The sequence below is a fragment of the Culex pipiens genome, chromosome 2 (assembly GCF_016801865.2).
Source record: "Culex pipiens pallens isolate TS chromosome 2, TS_CPP_V2, whole genome shotgun sequence".
Taxonomy (NCBI): domain Eukaryota; kingdom Metazoa; phylum Arthropoda; class Insecta; order Diptera; family Culicidae; genus Culex; species Culex pipiens.
Window position 1 is genome coordinate 130,233,366 of NC_068938.1, and position 17,438 is coordinate 130,250,803.

Sequence of the window (17,438 nt, forward strand, 5' to 3'; positions counted from 1 at the left end):
AGAGCACGTCGTACCTTGAGTGAATTGATTTGATTGCGCAAATCGTCGACGCGTTCTTTGGGTCCACCAACGGAGGCGATGTCCTGCTCGACCTTGGTGATCCATTCGAGCAGCTTGGAAAGGTGGTCCTCGCATAGGGCAAATTTCTCAACGACCGCTTGCTGTTTGGATAAGAACAATAGGGTGATAGGATGGGGAAGAAGATAGTGAGCATATTTTTCAAGATTTGAGAGTGTTGAAGGACAACATTTGAAAGCAAATTAAATCATATAATACAAAAGGTCTCATCCTGCTTTTCCTGTATTTCAGATGGCGATAAAATGTATTAATGATGATGACACAATAAATAAAACAGAATACGAAATAAACACCAAAGAACGCAAGGAAAAGTAAACAAAACACTGAAAATAGGAAGCACAACATACTGAAAAAAGAAAAACAATAAAACCAACAGGAGCAGCAGAAAACAACAGACGAAAATGGAGACAACAGTACCACGGGAAGGGGAAGAAAACAATAGCATAACATAAAAAGAGAAACACACACGCACACAAAATAAGAGCAACATACACAAAAGAAAGAGGGAGAGACGCTGCAATCGGTTCCGAAAGCAGTCGGTGCCGGAACCAATGTGTCTATCCCTCGGGACACAAAAAGGCAGGCGAGAGAGACAGAGTGGTAACCAATAGCAACTTATACAATATACACAACAAACACATTCAAGACGCTTATTGACGGGGGTGGTCACGCACACGCAAAACAGTCGAATTCACATTTGGTTGGGTTAAAATTTGTGTGTTTGTTTCAGGTTAGTTTTGTGTATTGGGTTTTGTTTTTGTTGTCCGTTCAGTTGGAGGTTAGAAACATGCAGTTGTGTTTTAGTAGTTGTAAATACAAAACAAAAAAGTTGAAATTGCGAATATTTACATTCCTGAAAATTAAACAAAAGTTAACAATAAAACTAGAAAAACACAAAACAATTAAAGTTTGAAATAAATAAAGTTTTCGTGTAACACATGCACTAACATTAAGATAGAACAACGTTAAACTTAATTCTAGTCAAGTGTTTACATTTTTTGTTTGTATTGAAGGAAAAAGTATTGGTCGAGTGGTGTTGGCTCTGATAGTGTTTTTGTTGGTGGCGATTGTTAGGTTATGTGATGCACTTACAGCTTTTCGCTGATCATTTTTACTTCACCGACACTCACACAACGCAATTTTTCTTTTTAATGGGTGTGAGTGTGTAAACACTGCTTCACATGCTTCATCCTGTATGACGTGGTTGTGTTGGTGGTGGTTGGTTTCACTGTGGTGTATGAATTTGTGACGATTTTATGTTTCTGTCACGCTTTTCCTCGAAAATTTCTCTAACAAATCGTTCGTTGTCGTAGCATTTTATCATCTTAAAATTTACTCCAATTTATTTGATTGTTGGGCGTTTTTGTATTTTTTTGTGGGTTTTGTGTGCGTGCATTTACAAAAGACCGTTTTATCGGAGTGCTGCTTTTGACAGTTGGCAAAAATTTGCGTTACCTCAATGATGATTGACATTGAACTGTCAAAATTTAATCAACAAAGAGGTAACGCAATGTCAAACTCACTGTCAAAATTAAGCACGTGAAGTACTCCCGACAAAAAGGTCAATAGAAAATGTGACAGTGTGTTGGTATAGTGTTAAGGTTTATTTTTGTAGCAGTATTTTGTAGTAGTGGCGAAAAAACAGCTTGTTTTCAGCAGTTGTAGTTGTTTTAACCAAAAAGTACATGCACTTGAAGGAGAAACACTGAAAATTGTCGGGCTAAGAAAGAAGCACATAATAGGATATTCTTGAAATGCTAACAGAACCGAGAGCAAATGATGACAGGACGGTGGTGGTGGCACTTGAAATGATAAGTAGTGATTTTGAAACATGCAAGATCAAGATCGAACCGTGTCTAGTACGTGGGAGCTTTTGAAGTATATGTGGGAAGTAATAAGCATTCAAGTGAAGTGTTGTGAAGCGGATATTATATTTGCAGTATTATGAAATTAAAAAAAGGGTGAAATGAATAAAAAGATAGTTTCGAATAGGAAACTATAATCCAATCAACAATCACTGCGTTTAAAAATGCGAAGTAAGCCTGGTCGCAAATATCACTTTAATATCATGATAGTGAAGTAATTTAGAATCCGAGACTCCAAAATTTTTGAGTCGAATTTTCTTTGATCGAAAAAGCCATTTTACATTACATTCTCACACAACATTGACAACTGTCAAAAAACAATCTCATGACAACATCAGAAATGATTTATTTTATATATGAACATTTTTATGAAATTGTATGAAGTTAGTGAAGGATGTTTTATTTAACAAATTAATGGATAGTTGAAACAAAGTTTCATCAAAATAAAAATATACAGGAAATGTCGATTTGCGAAACGTAGAAAGTTATGTATTGACAAATATTTATTATTTATTTATTATTTTGTATAAGCAAGGTTGCCAATTATTAAAATAAAAAAAAAACTTTTTAATTATAAATTTATTTTAACTTCGATATGGATTCAATTTCCAGGCACGTCCACTTTAATTTTTTATCAAGACGGCTAAACCCTCTTCACAAATGTACACTCACAACATACAGCCAAGAGAAAACGGTCTGGAATTCATTTGAGAGCATAATGGTAAAACAGAGAATACAATGCTCTCGAATTACCGATTTCCATTTCAACTTATTCATTATCCAATTTTATTCTGATTGAGTTGTGTTTGTTGGCCGAAACTGTAAGGGCTCGAGCTTGTCAGCGCAAAGGTTTTGGGATCGATTCTCGTTATTGACACTTTTTTTTGCATGGGTTAGCATTTTTCGAATTAATGTGAGAGCAAAATACTCTTGGAATTTGAGAGATTTTTCCTTTCGATTGGGTGATTCATTCTTTTTCGAGGAATGTCCGTGCTTGACTGAAAAAATGCTTTACACTTTAAAACTGTTCAGAAAACACAAAGGATGATGTGCAAGAAAAGTTAGTGCATATTGTGGAAAAAGAAATGTGTATTTATAGTCGTGCAAAAATTGCAGGAAAAAGCAGATGTACAAACAGAGAGTAAAACCGCCAACAATCATCAAATCACTTGAATGTTTATCCCGTTTTCATGATCGCACGTACGTCACTTTTTTATTTCGATAGCTTTCGATTTTTGGCTCGATCTTTTTCTTCTAAATCTTAAATGACGATGATTTTAATGACCCGCGCACAAATGAAATCAATGGGACACGATTTCCAGAAGGAAAAAAGAAAATCACAGAGTTGAAGCCGAGCTGCGGTTTAGATTTTTGTTAGGCCAGAAGTTGTTTTGTGGGTTGAATTTGGAAAATGCTTTCTGTGATTAGGTCGTCGCAGGTTCCTTTTTCCTCCACTAGAGGGTGGTTGGTGATTTGGTTGGTTAACAGCGAGGTCATTCTAGGTATGGCGTTGAGTTGAGAGAGGGTTGATGAGTTTTAGGCCTTGACATTCTCTGATGGCGCAATTTTACGAGCACGAGCTTATCACAGGTGGTTTGAGGGGGCTTGAAACAACCGGTTAAACGAAGGAGGTTAACGGAAAACCAACCAAAAAAATATGTAAATAAAAAAAGGGATAAAAACAGATAAGAGTTTGAAGGAACACAACAAAATCTGGTCGCGTTTTTGGGGGATTGCTGGCGTACAGTGCAATACCACTTACCCGTTGTTCCGCTAGCATGAGATATCCACGGTCACGTGCTTTTGTAAGGTCAATCTTAGCGTGTTCACCTTCGACATTGTAAAGTCCACTGACCGAGTCTATGAGCCCGTTGCCGACGGCGGTTGACAACGGGACGATTTCACTATTGTTACCGAGATCGCGCACCATTGTTGTTGTTGGGTCGATAAGGCCCGACCGGATGCCTTCGTCAAGGGTCTTGTATTGGTTAGGGTGGAACGGGTCCTCGAAGAGGCCCCGCTCGGGGTTGTACAAGTGATAGTCAAGCGTCTCCAGGAGACAGATTGCCCGCTTCGGGGTCACGAGCAGACCGGAGTCTACCGCGGCTTGCAGCGTCGTCAGCTTGGACGTGTTGGTGTCGAGTACGTTCGACTTGTCGGCATCGATTAGGCCCTTGCGGAACGCTTCCGGCAGTGGGAGCAACTTCTTCTTGGCTCCGTCCTTCAACAGGACCGACTCCGGGTCAATGTAACCCTGGCCGATCGCGTCCTTCAGGTTCAACAGTTCTACCACATCGCTTGCATCGGTTGCACCACCACCAATCGTCGATGATTTGTACACGAATTTCCCGGTCGACACGTCCAGTAGACCGGATTCAACCGCTTGGTCGAAGCTCAATGGCTCCCGTACGTACACGACTTGGCTCCCGTCAAACACGAAGAACGACTGTTTCGGATCAACGGTGGCCCGGCTTTCCTCACTGATTAACCCTTCCTGAAGCGCTACCTTCAACGGTACAAACACTCTACGTTCCGGATGCTTCAACACAGACCTATCCAACGACAACGTATCGTGCTTAAGTGCATCCCTTAAACTCATCTCCTTTGGTCCCTTTCCTATCGGTGAAACCCCCAGCAAATTGTCCATACTCTGTCGCTTCTCTAGAATCTTACCCGTGATCGGCTTCTGAACCGTCACCAACAAACCCTTATTGAACGCCACGTCAAAGTTGTGCGATCTATTCGACTTCCTGTCCAAAACCTTCCCCTTCTCTACGTCAATGTCCTGCTCAGCGATCGCTGCCCTCAACGGCTTGTCCTGTCCCGTCACTGCGTCCTTATAAACCGTCGTTTCAAAGTCCAACAGTCCACCGTCGAGTGCTTCCTGCAAGCTCAAACGTTCCCCAGATGTGGGCTCAACAAACGTACCCTCATCCTGTCGATACAATTGCAACTTGATCGCCTTCTCGATCGACAGCAACTTTTGATTGGTTACAATCAAACCCTTCCTCCGAGCTTCCTGAAGATCAATCTTATTCCCCTTCGGAAGCACATACCTTCCCTCTACCGGGTCCACAATCTTCGCCTCAATCGCTTCCGGAAGTCTCACGTACTTCCCGCTAACCGTATTCTTTACGATCGAAGACTCCCCACTAACAATATCCTCCACGCAAGCTTCCTCCAGCGTAATCTTACGATTCGTGATCGGATGCAAAATCTTCCCACTTTTCGTATCGTAGAAGCCCATCGCGAGTGTTTCGTAAAGTCCAAAACCAGCGCTCTCAATGTCAACTATCAGTCCCAAATTGAGCGCTTCATTAAGCGGAATGAACACCTCACTCCCCGGTTCCTTAAAAACTCCCTCCCTCCGATCGATCAACTTCGCCCGGCAAGTCTCAAACAGATTCAACATAACCTCATCGCGCTCGTTAAAGTAGCACGGAAGCTGCGGATTGATCACAAACTTGCGCGTAGCTTCGTGCAGCGTGATCTTGCGACCCGAGCTCGGATCCACGATCTTGCCACTCTTGTCCTCGTAAATGCCCTGGTGGATCGCACGCTGCAAGCTGATCGGTGCGTTCTTGTCGTACAACAGCCCGATGTCGAACGCGTGTTTCAGCGTGATCTTGTCATTACCATGTTTAACATTCGAGTTCTGACCGTTGATCAGGTCCGTTTCGATTGCGTCAACCAGATCGAGGTTCTTGTAGTACCCGGTGACCGGATCCTTGATCTGAACGGAATGCGGATCGATCATCTTCTCGGCGATCGCTTGAGCCAGCGTTAGCTTCTTGCCGTTCTTCGGGTCCATAAATAGACCACTACTCTCACGGTAGATGCCCTTCAGAACCGCTTCGCTCAAGCTGATCGGCTTCCTAACCTCCACCAGCAGTCCCCGGTCGAACGCTTCCCTAAAGTCGATCTTGTTACCCACTTCATCGACCAACGTTCCCCGCTTAACATCCACCGTACCGTTCTCAACTGCAAGTTCGAACGGCAAAATTTTCCCGGCGACGTTAACAATCGTCGATTCCGGATCGAGCATTCCACGACGAATCGCACGTTCCGTTGACATCTTTTCCGGCGTTGTCGTACTACTGAACTGACCCGACTTGGGATCGTACAACCCGCGGAAAACGGCGTCCGGAAGACTGCATCGTCGCTTCGCAACCACGATTATGCCACGCTCCAAGGCGTCCAGCATTCCCATACTAAGTCCAGATCCGGAATCTACAACAGTTCCCGAAACGGGATCAACCAGACCTTCCTTGATGGCGTCGGCCAAGCTGGCCACACCCCGATTCTTGGGATCGCGCACAATCAGATCAGACGTAGAAATATCCTGATTGGCGATCGCCTGCTCCAGCGTAACCCCTGGAGCACCCTCGATATGCAACAGCCCACTGGATTGATCGTAGAAACCTCGCACCAGTGCGTCCGTCAACGAAATCGGCTTCTTGTTGCTAAGAATGTACCCCTTCTGGTAGGCACGATCGAGCGTCAGTTCGGGTCGCGTCAGCACACCCCGCACGTCGTCCACCAGACCCTTCTCAATGGCATCCGCGCACTTCATAACCTCATTCTTGCGCTCATCCCGAATCAGAACGCTGTCAATCTCGATCAACCGTGCCTGAACCGCATCTTTCAGGATGCTCTCTTCACCGTTACCGGGGTTCAAGATCTTACCCGACTTTGGATTGTAAAACTCTTTGTTCAGCACATCGATCAAACTGTGCGTAACCTGCTTGGTGTCCATCATCTTCTTCTCGAGAGCTACGTCCAACGAGACCAACTCATCCGTGCTGGTATCCTTCAACTTTCCAGACTCCGTATCGATCAGCTTCTGGTCGATAGCAGCCTGCAACGGAACCAGCACGTTTTCGCGAGTATCCTTAATGTTGGAGATCTTTGGATCGACGATACCTTTGTCAACGGACTGCTGTACGTCGACCATTTCTTCGGTGATCGTGTCCAGGATCAGCCCGGACTCGGGATTGTAAAGACCCTTGCGAACCGCTGCTTCAAGCGAGATTGGCTTGCGCTTGCCGGCCAGCATGTAACCCCGGTTGTACGCCTCGTTGAGATCGATCTCTTCTTGCGTTTCGCGGTTGTAAATAACGCCAAGTTTAAGATCGATCACTCCTCTCTCAATGGCGACCTGGAGAGGCACAATTTCACCGTCGGTCGGATCACGCACGGATACGGAGTCGTTGTCGATGAAGCCAGCTCGAAGAGCTTCGGCAATCGGAACGCTCACTTGGTTCTGCAGGACTTCACCCGTTTGCGGGTTGAACTGTCCAGCGTCCAACACTTCGGTCAGCGTTGGCGATTGATCGAGGTTTTCACTTGAAGGTTCGCGCTGAATGATCCAAGCGCGTTTGCAACACTCGACAAACTTGACCTTCTTGCCGGTCTTGTTATCCAGCATGTGACCCGTATGTTTGTCGATCAGATGTTTCTGCAAAGCGACATCCAACGGTTCGTACTTGTCCCGTCCGAGATCCTTCACGAATACGGTGCTAGGATCGATCATACCAGTGCTGCACAACAAGTCACGGAACGAAATGCGCTCACCGCTTGGTGATGTGAAGCTACCCGATTCCGGATCCAAAAGCCCCAAATCAATTAGCTTCTGCTTGGTCAGCGTTTCATCAATAACCAAAGCGTCGGTTTCACCTTCAACAAACGATACCAGCTCCTGGCTTAACACATCAACAATGTCGTAGATCCGTACGTTACGATTGTTCAAACCCTCGTCCACCGTGTACGGCATCTCTTTGTCATCCACCAAGACCTTGCACTGCTTGGGCAGAATCTTACCCTGCGAGATGGCTTCGCCCAAGGGCATTCGCTCGTACTGAACATCCGTCGGTCCCTGACTTTCCTCAATATCAAACGTAACGTGCTTCTCCGGAGTTCGCAGCTTACCGTCGTCCTCTCGATCGAGAATATCACCGATGGTCTGCTCGAGCTCCTTGAACTCACGCCGTCCGTCTCCGGGAGACGCAACGACCTGCTGGGGAGCATCTTCGCCGGAATGATCTTTCTTCAGCGCGTCTACAACGGCTTTGCCGGCGAGGATCGGAGCGCCAACGACTGCCATCAGGCCAAGCTTGGCAGCATCCAGAATCTTCTTGCCGGTTTCGTTCGACGAAGATTCTTTGCTAATTGGTTCGAGTTGCGTTGGTCGTTCAGCGGTACCGGAGGTAGCCGGAACGGCAACTTGATCGAAGTGGTAATCTTGCGCCTTTTGAGCTTCTGTGGGTGTAATAGCTTGCTTTTGAAGATCTGAAGATAAAGTAAGGTCTTCAACCTTCTGAACTTGATCTGGTGTAGCTTTCTCTTGAACAGTACTATGCTGATTATCGGATTTGGCAGGTTCTTTGTTCTTAGGTTGGGTAGGTTGTTCAACATTATTTGAGGTTGCCGGGTCAGAAACTGGATCGTCTTTTTTCTGTTGAGTTTCTGAATTAAGATCTTCTACCTTCTGCACTAGATCGGGTTGTGGTTCAGCAACCTTAAGGGTTGCATTGTTCTCATGATCTTGAGCTGTACTGTGCTGATCATCTGACTTGACAAGTTCATTGTCCTTAGGTTGGATAGATTGTTCAACAGTATCTGAGGTGACCGAATCGGAAATCGGAACGACTTGTCGATCGTGAGTTTCTGTAGTGTCGTCTTCAACCTTCTGTGCTTGATCAGGTCTTGTTTCAGTAACCTCGTGGGTTTTTTCCACAAGATCCTTTTGATTGGGATCAGCAATTTTGTGGTCATTAGATAGAATAGGCTCATTATCCACAACATCTGCTACCTCAGGTACTTCAAGTTCAGCCTTGTTGTCTACAACTTGAGCAACTTCCGGAGATCCGGATGTTGGTTCCTGCTTGACTACTTGTTGTTTCTCCACGACCTTCTCATCGATTGTAGCTTCCGAAGCAGTAACGACTTGATCGGGCTTATCTTTTGGCGCTACTGAATCGTTTTCTTGTTTCAAGGATTTCAATGGTGACGATTCTTCTATAACAGGTTTACTCTCTTCAAGAACTGTTCTTGATTCCGTCACTGAAAGTTTCGAATCATCCACTGGTTCTTGTGTAGATGATCCGTCTTTCTTCAGCGCGTCAACTACGGCTTTGCCGGCAAGAATTGGAGCGCCAACGACTGCCATCAGGCCAAGCTTGGCAGCGTCCAAAATCTTCTTGCCGGTGTCGTTGCCCTTGTCAGTGTCTTGTGCAGAATCTGTTACTGAATTGTCACCTGATTTTTGCGAAACTGACTTCTTTGGATTTGATGAATCTTCATCAATGTCTTTCTTTGAATCTGTCACTGGAAGTTTGTGTTCCGAAGCAACAGCTGGAATGGTTGGTTTGTCACTTGTATTGTCTTTGCTTGTTTCAAATTGTGGTTGATCTTGTTCAGAAATCGCTTGTATGTCTTCAAATTTGCTCTCTGAGACAGTGCTTGATGTTTCCACCGAAATAACCTGAGTCGATTCAACGGACACTGTCTTGATAATTTCTACAGATTCTTGATAGGATGGTAATGCTTTCGTTGTTGGATCTTCTTCAACCTTCTGCTTACCATCACTGGGTTTAGCAGGTTCTTCTGAAGCTTCCTTCACTAGTTTACTGCTAACGTCAATCTCTTTGTTCGTTGGTTGGGTCTGTGAATCCACGTTGAATTCATCAATCTCTTCAAATTCTTGGATTGGTTCCGCAGGAAGATCCGTCGACTGTATGACTTCAGCATCTTCCTTTGGTTCCACTGAGAGATCTTTTGGTTTGCCATCTTCAGACTCATCCTTGGATTCCGTTGGAAGAACTGTTGGAGGTTCTGAAGATTTAACACCTTCAGATTCCTTCTTTGGTTCTGTTGGAAGTATTCCAACCTTTTCCTTCGGTTCTGTTGGAAGGTCTGTCGATTCGATAACTGTTTGGCTTGTCACAGGTTCTTTAGTGTGTTCAACAGGTTTCGTAGCAATTGGTTCCTGAGGCTCATTTTGAGAAGTCTTGGTCAACTCTTCAGGCTGTACCTCAACCTCAATGGTTTTGGTAACAATCTGTATGGTGGCAGAGTTTGAACTTTCAGTGGGGATTGTTGCTGATGAAGACACTTGAACTCCAGCTGGAGAAATTTCTTCCACCGTCTTCGTCATCACTTGAACCGTTGACGAGCTGACAAACTTGCTTGTGGACTCTACAACCGATCCCCCGGAATGCGTTACAACAGTTTCCGACTGCTCGCTTTCCTTCTTTTCAAACAGTTTCTTGACGCCACTTGCGATAGCCATTCCCCCTAAAACTGGAGCGCCGACAACTGCCATCAGCCCAAGTTTTGCGGCGTCCTTGATATTTTCGCCAAGTTTACTCTCCCCCTTAGGGTCCGAACTTGACCCAACCTGACTAATTGGTATTGTCCGTTCAACGCTCGACGACTTAGGCCCCGTGATTTGAACGGTCGAGATAACTTTGTGCGTCATTTCTGGCGATCGATTCAGCGCTTCATCGCTAGCATTCCTCGTGGCGATGAAGCCGCGATCAACGGCGTCCGAAATGGACATTACATCGCCACTGGTTGGGTGCGTGAAGGTACCCTTGCTAACGTTCAGCAGACCCCGCTGCAGCGCGTCGGTAAAGTTAATGTTGACCTCCTCGGTAAGCACCTGCCGCTCGCTGTCAACCGCGTCGGAGAGGATACCCTTTTGGCGGGCTTCGTCCACCGACATGATCGCACCCGTGTTGGTGTCCTGCACCTCGGTAGCGGAAATCATCGCAAAGCCGGATTGGATCTCGACGGTTTTCGTCGTGATCGTGTGGTAGGATGAGACCGACTCGGTAACGGACATGACCGCCGTGTTGGCCTGCATACCTTGGACGAGTTCCGGGAGAGGTTTCACTTCAAGAAGACCGGTCTCGATGGCTTCTTGAAGGGGGATCTCTTCGGAAGTTCTGGGGTTCTTGTACGATTCATTGGCAGTGATGATCAGTTTTCGATCTAGGGCATCGTTTATTTGGACTGCGTCCATGTTTGGTGTATACGGAACAGCCATGACGAAGTCATTCTTGATGGCGCTGTTGACATCCATGGGCTGCTTCGTGATCGGATGGATAATTTGTTTACGATCAGTGTCGAGCAGGTTTCGCTTGACGATCACTGGAATGGTCATTCCAACGGGTGGAATTTTTGGAGAGTAGTTTGGAGCTACGAATACATTACCCTCGATCGCGTCAAACAATTTAACCCCGTTGATTGTGTTTTTGTCATCGTCCACAACACCACCCTCGATTGCTTGCTCCAACGTCTGTTTCTTACCCTCAACCGTAACTTCTGTCAGCGGATCAACAATCTCGCAAATCAGCGCTTCCCGCAGGGATAGCAACTGACCCGATTCCGGGTGGTAAATCTTGGAATCCGCCGCGTTCAGCAGTCCCTGAGACTTCAACTCGGGTACCGCCAACGACTTTGCCAACGGAATGAACAGATTGTTTGTTCCGTGACGATCGAGAATTCCGCGTCGGATCGCTTCGTTGATCGTCAGCGAGTGACCCCGTTGTGGATCGACAATCGTTCCACGATTGCCGTCCAACCGACCTGCGGCGATCACCCGCTCGAGCGAAGCGTTGTTCCCTTCGAAAAGTTTGGGATCTTCAAGCGCGTTGGCAGTTTCCTGGTCAATGATGCCCTTTTCAGCGGCGTCCTTCGGACGCAGCACACACTTTCGCATACGTTGCAGCATGAACGGGGCACGGCAACGATCACCACTTACGGTGATCGTTACCAAACCCTCAGAAGAGCGTCGACTATCGACGCTGAGTTTCTTTTGAAGAGCGGCCCGTTCAGGACTCGGCAGCTGACTCTTGGTAATCAAACCCCGCTCGTACGCGAGCTCAATTGGGATCTGCTCGCCCGTTTTCGGGTCGGTCATGGTTTTGAGCAGTTCAAAGGCGCCAGCGGCGGCCACCAGAGGGGCGCCACAGACGACGAGAGCACCGATGCGAGCAGCCTCGATCAGGCTGATCGACTTTCCTGAGTTGGTTTTGATTTCACCCGAGCTGGGATCGAGAATGCCTCGGCTGAGTGCTTCCGCGATCGTGATCGGTGCGTTTGTGTCGGGGTCGGTGATCTTCACCAGGTTCGAGTCGAGCTTACCGCTAGCGACCGCGTTGACAATGCTGTCCGACTTGCCGCTGTCGGTGAAGATGACGAGCGCCGTTGATGGGTCGTAGATGATCCCCGGGGCGAGTTGCAGGGGTTCTGGGCTGAGAAGCTCGGGTACCTTTGTGCTTGCAACGGAAATTGGGTGGTCGTTGCCGGAGCGGATTTCGAGTAGGTCTGGTTGACCTGCGATTTTTGTAATTTGAAGGTTACGAGTCGCTGTGGAAGCTGGTATCTCATCGGACGAGTGTTCGAAGATGATCAACTCGCGATCGATCGCTTCTTTCATGGGCATTTTCTTGGTTTTGTTTTGCGCGTATTGACCGGTAGCGTCGAGGATCTTCTTCTCGAGCGCTCGATCGAGCGTTACGCGGCGTTGGCGGTTCTTGGGATCCGCTACGAACGCCGACTGGGGGTTGATAATTTTGAACTTGATGCACTCTTCGAAGCTGACGATGCGATCGGTGCCGGGGACGATGAACGTTCCGGACACCGGGTCGAAAAGTCGCTTTTCGATGGCATCGGAGAGAAACCATCCGTTGGCGGGAAGTTCGTGCGTGGAGGTGTCACGTTCCCGTTCGAGGAACTCTGTGGTGATGTTGACACTCTTGGAGTTGCTCGTCCGGGTGACGCGCGTTTCAAACTCCAGTGGAATGGACGAAGGTTTGCTAGGAACGTTGCTACCCGAGTCCTGCGGCACGGCTTCCGTGTCGGGCAGGATAAGGCCATGGTTTAAAGCTTGCTGTATAGAGTACACGTTGCCGGTGGCCGGATCGCGATACGTTCGAGTGTTCTCGTCGATCAGGCCACGGCGAACGGCCTCCGTGAAGGAGAGCAGCACGTCCGGTTGGGACTCGATCTGCTCGCCGGTGTGCGTGATCGTTACGTACCGTTTGATGGTTTTGACGACGGTTTCCGTGGTCAGGGTTATGTTGAGGAGACTAATCAGCAGTAAGGCCCCTTCCGGTGTGATGAACTTGCGTTCGATAGCAGGTTCGAGGTGAATCACTTTGCCGGTTCCGTGTTCCAGTAGGAACCCGGTTTTGGTGTCGATCAGGTCGTGGTAGACTAGATCGAGTAGGGTCAGTTCGTGTCCGCCTTCGGCAAAGACACCGACATTGCGGTTGAGCATTTCGTACACTTCTGGACGGATTAGGCCCTGAGCAACGGCGTCGTTCAGTTCGATTAGAGTTCCCTTGCCCACGTCAAGCTGGAAGCGGCCGTCCTTTTTGCGGACCACGTTCTTCGCGAGTGCCGTGTTGAGCGAGACGAACTCCTCGGAATGTGGATCTTTGAAACCGAAAATGTTAAAGATGGACTTGATCGACACGGACGAAATGAGTCCGCGATCGACCGCCTCCGTAATGGTCATCAGTTCTTTCGTCTCGTAATGTCGGTATCGGTTCTCGAACGGGAGAATGATCTCCTGCTCGAGGGCTTCTTTCAACGTTAACAGTTCTCCCTTGGTTTTGTACACACACTTAATGCTATCGCTATCTAACACTCCTAAACTAATAGCACCTGGAATATTGACCCGCTCGCGCCTCGTAGGAGACGCGATCTTCTCCGCCTTATCCAACAAAGCTAAATCACAAACGTCTTTCAGTGTCATTGGCTTGCAGATAAGCTGCCTGTTTCGAGCCTCGGCGAAGGTGAGCTTTTCCTTCGTGGCCGGGTTCATGTAACGGCCCGTTTTAGCGTTCAGAATGCCCTGCTCGAGGGCCTGGGCGACCGTGATCTTGGTGTCGCTCTTCGTGTCCACAATTTCCCTCACATTCGAATAAACTAAACTCTTCGCGATGGCTGAATCCAGTCGGAACGTATCGCCGGTGTTACGATCAATGACCCAACCACCATTGTCCACCAGGCCCTGGCCGATCGAGTCGGACAGGGAGAGCGTGTGCGGTGCGATCTTGATCGTCTCATTGCGTATCAAGTACCCGTACTCGTAGGCGTCGGCTAGCGTGATTAGGTCACCGGTTTCGGTCCGGAAAAGCCCCGCGCTGGCATCGACCAGGCCCTGCTTAATGGCATCGACAATACTTTTTGCTTCACTTGGATTAAACTTTACAGTAGAAGGTGTGGAGGAGGAGGTGCGCTTCACAACAGACGGTGACGGCTGCTGATCGTGGCCGCCGGTCGTTACCTTGATTCGCTTCTCCGTACTATCGTAGCCGTTCTCCGCCTCGAGGATTTCCTTCTGTATTACCTCCAGCAGGCTCATCGCCCGCCCATCCCGGTCCAGCACCGCGTCCGGCCGCAGCAAACTCTCCACCAAATCCGCATCAATCAGTTTCCTCCTGACCGCCTCCTCCAAACTCAACCGCTCGCCGTTCGCCACATTCAACTGTCCCGTCCGTACATCCAAGATCCTCATCCGAATCGCTTCCCCGACCGTCAACACGCGCCCACTCACCGGATCCACGATTCCGGGCATGTTCAGAATATCTCCGTCTTCGCCGCCGCCGCCATTGTTTGTGCCGACCGCCTCGTTGTTGCGCGAAATGCGCTTCAAGCTGCGAATCTCCGTAAACTGTACCGACGACGCTCCGCCGGGTGCAGCACCGTTCGGGTGCTGGTGCACGTCCGACTGCTGCATGTCCACCCGCGTCACTTTCTTCGTGGGCGAGCCCTCGCGCGAGTCCGTCGCGTCGTAGATCAGCTTGCTGTTGGAAATCTTGGTTATTCTGGGGGTGAGGAGAAAATTTGGGAAAACATTTAGTACAGCTTTGGCACTCAAAAGACCAATATCCAGTTATGGAGGTTCACGGGGTCCTTCTCGATATTCGTTGGCTTTGTAGAGGTTCCAGCTACAACCAGCAAGCTTTTGGCCGTACCTCTACAAAGTCAACTTATGTCCAAACAGACCCCGCAAACCTCCAAAACGTAATATTGATCACCTAAAATGGTCCCCTTAGGGATCAACCAAGTTGCTACTCACTGCGTTGCCGTGTACGTGCTCGTGTAGACGTCTTCCGTGACTTCGTGAAAGCTACCGTCCGCCAGGGTGCCGAGGTCCGCCGAACCGTTGTTGTTGTCCGGACGGCCCAGATTGAACTCCATCCGATAGGTGCGCAGCGGCTTCTGGAGACTCTCGGCGAAGCGCTGTGGTTGGTGCGCGTGATCAGAAGAAATTTGGAGAAAGAAACAGACAGACAGGTTAATATTAGACATCGCTCTTTCTTTCTTTAGTTTTCGGGGGTGGTCCATAAAGATGGTTGATTTATGGCGAAATTACCCTGAACTCGTAGGAAAAATCATATTCATAAACGTGTTCCTCCTCGGTGGCCATGGCGGGGATCGCCGTGGCCGCGGTGTTCTGCCGGCGGTTACCCCGCCGCAGTTTGCGCTTCTGGGACATTTCTCCGTTCCGTGTGAATCACTTAATTTATGATCCCGTTGAGACGTTAAGGTGAGCGAAAATATTCACGCTGGACTCATTTACTGCTCCAACTCAGTTGGAGGGCGCGTGCAGAAAAAGGGAAAGTTTTTCTCCCCCTAGTTGCGATGGGTTTTCCCACGGTGACGACCTTGGAACCTTGTTCTATACGTGAAAGTGCAGGTTGGTTTGCGAGAAAGTTAGAAAAATGGCTCCGTCTGGAATGGGCTCGCGAGCAGATGGCAATCTATAGACTAGAGTTGCATGTCGAGCGCCCATTACGAACGAGGTGTAGAAATTCAGTGTGTGTGTATATGTGCGGGAGGTGGCATCACAATTAAGATCAATTAATTCATTTGTTTCGAGGGGGAATTCCATGAGTTCCATCTGTTTCAATTTTCTGTTATTCAATCATTTTCGATAAAGTGGATTTGGAAGGATGAGAACAAATGGAAAAGTACCAAGCGTCTCCATAAAAATATCAAAAGAGTAAACGAACACACGTTTCAATAAGATTTTTAAAGGTAATTTTCCAACTTTTCGAAGCTTTTGATGGAGTTTTCCTGGCTAATTCAGTTTGAGCAAAAACATATGATTTTCATTCTTGAAAAATCAAAAAAATTAAAGCAAAATCTTAGACAAAGTCAAGCCCATTCTACGACAAATGCAGCGCTGCTTGTTTCATGATATTATAAACACAGTGCTGCCAGTTTGATCATTTTGATATTACTAACATCTTATTAAAAAAAATTAGGGGGAAAATATCAAATCCCAGTCATTTTATTTTAAAAAAACGTTACTTATTCTACCCTTAGGTGGTTGGTGCCTTCCTCACATTTTAAGGGTAATGCTATCCAACATAGATACAACAGGGCGGACCTCTCAGTGTTGTATCAACTTGATTCATTATTGATTACATCAAATTGGCTAGTCAGATCTTCATAATTCAGGGCATTTATGTGCTTATAACTTTTGATAGGGCTGTCAGATTTTCAATCTTTTAAAATCGTTCAAAAGGTCTTTTAATTACCTATCCAACGACAGGTCGCATGATAGATCCGGACAACGTTTTCATCAAATTATCTGAGATCCGGCCTCTAAAAGTTCATAAATATCACTTAAATGCTTACAACTTTTGATAGGGTCATCGGATCTTCAATCTTTTGAATTCGTTGAAAATGTCTTTAGAATACCTTTTAAAAAATGTATAATGTTCTTACAAAAACCACCCTTTTTACAATCTTCCGGACTTTTGTAAAAATCGTTTTTTTACCATAACTTTTGAAGTACTTAATTAAACTTTATAATTTTCAACAGCGACTTACGGGACCCCAAGACGGATTGAATGAGACCAAAACGGTCCAAATCGGTTACCGGTAATTCAGCCAGTGTCGAGATAATTCAGTGCAATTTTTTTTATCAACATCCCACCACACACACAGACATTTGCTCATAATTTGAATCTGAGTTGATATGTATTCATGAAGGTGGGTCTAGGAGGTCAAATTAAGAATTTCGTTTTTCGAGTGATTTTATAGCGTTTCCTCATTAAAGTGAGGAAGGCAAAACTTTCACAGAATTTTTAATGCCAACATTTGTTTTGAAAAAAAGAGGATTTTTTTGATGATTTCTCGTTACACTTTTTGTTGGTAGAGGTACGTGTGGTGTATTAAAACACTATAATTTCATAATAAGGCATATTTTTTCTTAAGACTTTTTAAGTTAATACAGTGTTACTAATACACATATACATTGCTTTAAACGAAAATGCCATCTAGAACAAGCTGAGTGCCGTTAGAAAGAGCTCATAGTGCCGATGCATGTCTGGTTACTATGTATTATTGTAAGGTCAGTAAACATTTTATTATTAGTTTTTGTCCAACGGTGTTGGTCAAGGTTGCGGTGTGGAAAAGAGGGAAAAATTACAAAAACTAAATATTTGATTTCAAGCACATTCTTCG

General features: G+C 46.6%; 1 protein-coding gene across 1 annotated transcript in view; it reads right to left on the reverse strand.

Moving 5' to 3' along the window:
- Positions 1–17,438, reverse strand: part of LOC120415336 (dystonin) — a 175,352-nt gene that overhangs the window by 40,715 nt on the left and 117,199 nt on the right. Inside the window, exons 16-18 of the mRNA XM_052706987.1 lie at positions 15,040–15,203; positions 14,245–14,785; positions 15–161 (exon numbers count right to left, since the gene is read on the reverse strand). Of these exons, the coding sequence (XP_052562947.1) occupies positions 15–161; positions 14,245–14,785; positions 15,040–15,203 (852 nt within the window). The remainder of the gene's footprint in view (positions 1–14; positions 162–14,244; positions 14,786–15,039; positions 15,204–17,438) is intronic.